The 5,000-nt window shown below is 51.0% G+C and overlaps 2 protein-coding genes across 2 annotated transcripts in view; one reads left to right on the top strand and one right to left on the bottom strand.

Annotated features, from left to right (window-relative positions):
* LOC143280090 (ras-related protein Rab-13-like) overlaps positions 1-5,000 on the top strand; it is a 57,865-nt gene that overhangs the window by 9,091 nt on the left and 43,774 nt on the right. The window lies entirely within an intron of this gene.
* The window catches only part of LOC143280374 (uncharacterized), a 1,473-nt gene continuing 169 nt past the window's right edge, over positions 3,697-5,000 (bottom strand). The window contains exon 1 of the mRNA XM_076585010.1: positions 3,697-5,000. This exon is cut by the window's right edge and continues 169 nt beyond it. Coding sequence (XP_076441125.1) covers positions 3,697-5,000 — 1,304 coding nt within the window.

Genomic DNA, 5,000 nt, shown 5'->3' with positions numbered 1-5,000 from the left:
GAAAGGGTTCACAAGGAAAACTTAAATCTAGATTTTACGGTTGAACCCTTTAATACACGTAACAAATATTTTATCACATTCTTATAAAATTTATGTCTAAAAATGCATACGCATCCTACAAATGCACATAAAAGAGCAAAGTATTATATTTACTTAAATATTCACTCTCTCTCTCTCTCATTCACGGACATGAACACAAGACAACAGACAGAACACAGGTTAGGACTGTCTTTACAGTCTCCTCTTACCTTCCAGAGAGGTACCACTACCCCAAAGCTGGAAGTTCACACAGAGCACACAGAGACCACGACCACTCGGAGGAAACTGATCCCCACTACAAGCGTCGAAATGGGCAAACAGCCCTGAAGAGAGCCAAAGACTGGCACGGCTGCCTCCTCTGACAGTCGCGGGCGAAAAGCCCAGAATCTTGTCATTTGTTGACAAGGAAGAGGCTGATCTCAGTTCAGTGACAGCCTGAACTGAGACCTGAGACAGACTGAAAATCTCGTGCAAACCGCACAACCCACACTGCTCTCTAGCTAGATGGGGTGGGTGAACGAGGGGGTTGAGCACTTACTTGTCATGAGATGTGACAACAGCCCCCCTCACAAGTTCAAACGAAGATTGAAACTTAATTATAAACATGTCACACAGAATGACAAACACAATAACACACATTCCCACTGCCGTATCATCCACAATGTCTTCTCAAACAGAGACATATGCCAAGGCACTGCCCTCCTGAAACTAAATGTAAGGAAAAGGCGAAAACAACAACAACAACAACATCAAAACTATGAAGTCTGGAATAACAGGATGAATTGCAAATTATAGAATTGCCAACCTTACCAACTAATAAGTAGTACTAAAAGATCGATACACATGGCCAGTATACAGCTGCCTCATTCAGGTGTTAACACTCAAACTGGGCCGTGTTCAGATCATATTTCATCCAACTCTGGCAGACGACTGAGGAAGTCAGCACCAACGTTTTCTTTGCCAGGAATGGCTTGCACCCTGAACGAGAAAGGCTGCAACTGTAGAGCCCAGCGCGTCAGTCTGCCGCTGACCGTTTTGGCCCTGTCTAGATATTGCAGCGGTGCATGGTCCACCTGGACGACAAACTCCTTCCCGTAGAGGTAGGGTTCAAACCTCTGAATACCCCACACAAGAGCCAGGCATTCCTTTTCAATTGTGGGGTAATTGCGTTCGGCTGGGCTCAATTTCTTACTGGCACACGCCACTGGTTGAGCACCCATACCTTGATCTTGGAGCAGAAGAGCTCCCAACCCCACGTTCGAAGCGTCAGTCCGCAGTATGAAAGGCTTGGACAGATCGGGGAGACAGCAAACTGGCCTACTGCAGAGGATTTGTTTGAGCTGCAGAAAAGCTCTCTCGCAGTACTCATCCCAGATAACTTTGTTTGGCTCCTTGCTCTTGGTTTTCTCAGTCAAGGGAAGAGCGATTTCCGCAAACTGAGGAACGAACCTCCTGTAGAACCCCACGAGGCCCAGAAACCCTCGGAGCTGTCGTTTCGTACAGGGACGAGGTGATTCTCGGATCTTCTCCATTTTTTCTGCATCTGGCCAAATTTTCCCAGCACCCACATGGTGACCCAGATAGTCTAACTCCCTGTGGCCGAGAAAACATTTGGAGGGCCGTGCTGTCAGTTTGCAATCACGCAACCGGGAAAACACGCTGCGTAAGAGCCTTAGATGCCGTGTTTCATCAGCGGAGGAGATGAGAACATCGTCCATGAAGTTGTCCACGTCCGGGCTGTTGAGAGGCAGTACTAACTTCCGCATCATGCGGGAAAATACTGCGCCAGCAGTTTTGAGGCCGAACGGCATTACACACCACTGGAAGTGTCCCTGAGGAGTAGTGAAAGCTGTTTTAGGGCGATCAGCTTCTGCCACGGGGATCTGCCAGTACCCCTTTGAAAGGTCTAGCTTCGAGAACACCTTTTTCCCTGATAACCGGGAAAACAGTGCCTCTACATCTGGCATTGGTTCAGCATCAAACACGGTTATCTTATTGATGCGACGGAAATCGACGCAAAACCGTACCTTCCCATCTTTCTTCTTTACGAGGACGATAGGAGAGGAGTATGGGGACGAGGATGGCTCTATCACGCCCATCTTCAACATTTGTTGGACCTCCTCTTGAATCGTCTCACGTTGGGAGTAGGGCAGTGGATACTGCTTAGCCCTAATAGGGGTGTCGGAGGTGAGATTGAGCGTGCATGTCTCGAGGTTCGTACAGGCAGGCAAGTCAGTGAGAACGTCCCTAAACCCTCGAGTCATTTCACGAATGGCCTCTTTCAGTGAGGAGTTATCAGCGGCCAGCACAACATCCTCCGGACCTTCAGTTGCCTCCAGGGGCATGAGTGGAATGTCGCGTTCCACTGTCCTCGTTCCTTCCCAGACCTCTGGGTCTTCAATCACAGCCAGAGCCACAGTCCCTCGAGGAGTGCGCTCAATGTATTCTTTCAACAGATTGGCGTGGTACAGCTTTTCTTTCTCGCCAATCTGAACGCAATAATCTGCGATGCCCACACGACGCAGAACAGTGTATGGACCCTGCCATTCAAGTTCCAGTTTGTTCTGTTTGGTGGGGCGAAGGAGAAGTACTTTGCTTCCCTCAGCGAACTGTCTTTGCTTTGCTTTGGCATCAAAATAACCCTTGTACCGCCTTGAGGCCCTTTCGAGGTTTTGCTGAGCAATGGTACAGGACTCTGCGATTCTGTTTCGCAGTTCTACCACGTATTCAGCAGCAGTCTGAATTTCTGGCCTCTCAGGGTGGAGCCAGTGTTCTCTGAGGATCTGCATGGGACCCCGTACTGTCTCCCATAGAGCAGCTCGAAAGGCGAGTAGCCAGTGCTCTCCTGGGGAACTTCTCTGTAGGCAAATAACAGAGCGGGAATCCAGCGGTCCCAGGCTCGAGGTTTCTCGTACGATAGTCTCCGCAGCATTGCCTTCAAAGTAGCGTTAAAACGCTCCACCAACCCGTTGCACTGAGCGTGGTAGGGGGTTGTGGTCAAGCCCCGCACAGACAGAAGGCGATAGACTTCCTGCATGACACTGCCTGTGAACTGAGAACCACGATCAGTCAAAACCTCAGCAGGAACACCTGTTCGTGTCCACATGGTGAACAACGCCTCAGCCACAGTTTCAGCCGAAACGTGTTTGAGAGCGACAGCTTCTGGGTACCTGGTCGCATAGTCGACCATTGTTAAAATGTACCTGTTGCCAGACTCAGATGAAGGGGATATAGGTCCTACAATGTCGACAGCTACACGACTGAAGGGCTCTGAAATGAGGGGCATCTTGACGAGTGGCACTTTCGGGACTCGACCCTTAGCTACCGTCTTCTGGCATCTGTCACAAGAACGGACGAAACGCCGAATGTCAGCACACATGCCAGGCCAGTAGAAATGTGGGAAAACTCTTCCCTGCGTGCGCTTAACCCCAAGATGACCCGACATGGGGGCTTCATGGGCAAGAAGCAACACTGTGGAACGCAGTTCCTTAGGAACACAGATTTGGGTTGCTTCCCCCCGATGGTCCTTGAAACGCCGCATCAGTATTCCCTGCTTCCTGAAGTACATGACCTCTCCAGATCGTGTCTTTTTGACGGCTTTAGACACAGCCAGCTCCCGAGCTTGACACAGGTCAGGATCGCTATCCTGCTGATGCTCTAGGTCCTGTCTAGACACATGGATCTGGAAGTCCTTGACAGGCAAGGGAGATAACCTTTAGCCCTGGCAGCTGCTTGGGCCCGCGTCTCCACAGCACCCACAAGACTGGCGTCCGAGTAAACTGGCACGGGCACTGAAGTGCCATTCTCGCGCCAGGCAGTATTGCCAATAAGGACCTCTTCCACAGGAGCCTCCATTACTGCCACGTCTAGTCTGCCTTCCACGAAAGGAGACTGGAAATCTACTCTGGCGATGGGTAGGACAGAGGTGCATCTCGATTCGGCCAGCACCACACGGACAGTCGCTCCAGTGAAAGAATCTGGACTGACCAGATGGCGTGCAACAACAACCATGTGAGCTCCGGTGTCTCGCAAAGCCGGGACTGAAACCCCGTTGACGAAAGCCTCACATCGTGGCGAGTACTGCTTTGCAGCACAGTTAACGCAAAGAGATGGAGGTGGGGAATGGGAACCCTGCTGCCTAAAGCTCGGCTGTGCCACAAGGGAAACCATCTTCCGCTGGCGGCACTCTTTGGCCACATGTCCAAGTTTCCCGCAGAGGAAACAGGTAACTCCTCTGGTTCTCTCGACACCCCTTGAGCTGTCGCTAAGAGCGGAACTACTTTGTCCAAGAGATGCGGCCTTTTGCTCCGCATGAGGTTTGGCACCAAGACCATGATCTCTGGATTTCCTGGAGGCTCGTGCCTCACTCTCAGCCATCCGTCCCGCTCTCCTGGCACCGACAACCTTCGAGGTAATGCGTGCTACCTCCTCCACCCTATCTGGTTCCTCACGCTTAACCTCACTGACGAGGTCAGGGTTAAGGGTAGCTAGGAACTGTTCCTGAAGGAACAAGTCCCTTAAGTCCTCAGCACTGTCGTAATCGCGACCAGCAGCTGTGCACCAGCGAGACAGACAGACCTTAAGCCTTTCCAGAAATTGGATAAAGGTCTCTTCTGCAAGCTTCCGCATCGATCGGAAACGCTTGCAGTATGCATGGGCATCTAGCCGAAACTCGCGGAGTAAAGCAGCTTTCAATGACTCATAGTCATGAAGTCTCTCCGGAGGCACTCGCAGACAAGCGTCCCTAGCTCGACCTTGTAACAAGGTTACCAAGCGAGCTGCCCATGAACTTGGCTTCCACTTATTGAGAAGCGCTACCCTCTCAAAATGGGTCAGGAAGTCGTCGAAGTCACCCTTCCCATCGTAAGGAGCAAGGGAAAACGGTTGGCTTATTTGAGCCTCGACCTCTTCTTGCTTTAATTCCATCTTCCTTTCAAACCGCTGCCTATCCTCCTCATCCC

This window comes from Babylonia areolata, chromosome 3, assembly GCF_041734735.1.
Source record: "Babylonia areolata isolate BAREFJ2019XMU chromosome 3, ASM4173473v1, whole genome shotgun sequence".
In the NCBI taxonomy this organism is placed as follows: Eukaryota; Metazoa; Mollusca; class Gastropoda; order Neogastropoda; family Buccinidae; genus Babylonia; species Babylonia areolata.
This window is presented reverse-complemented; position numbering and strand designations above follow the sequence as displayed.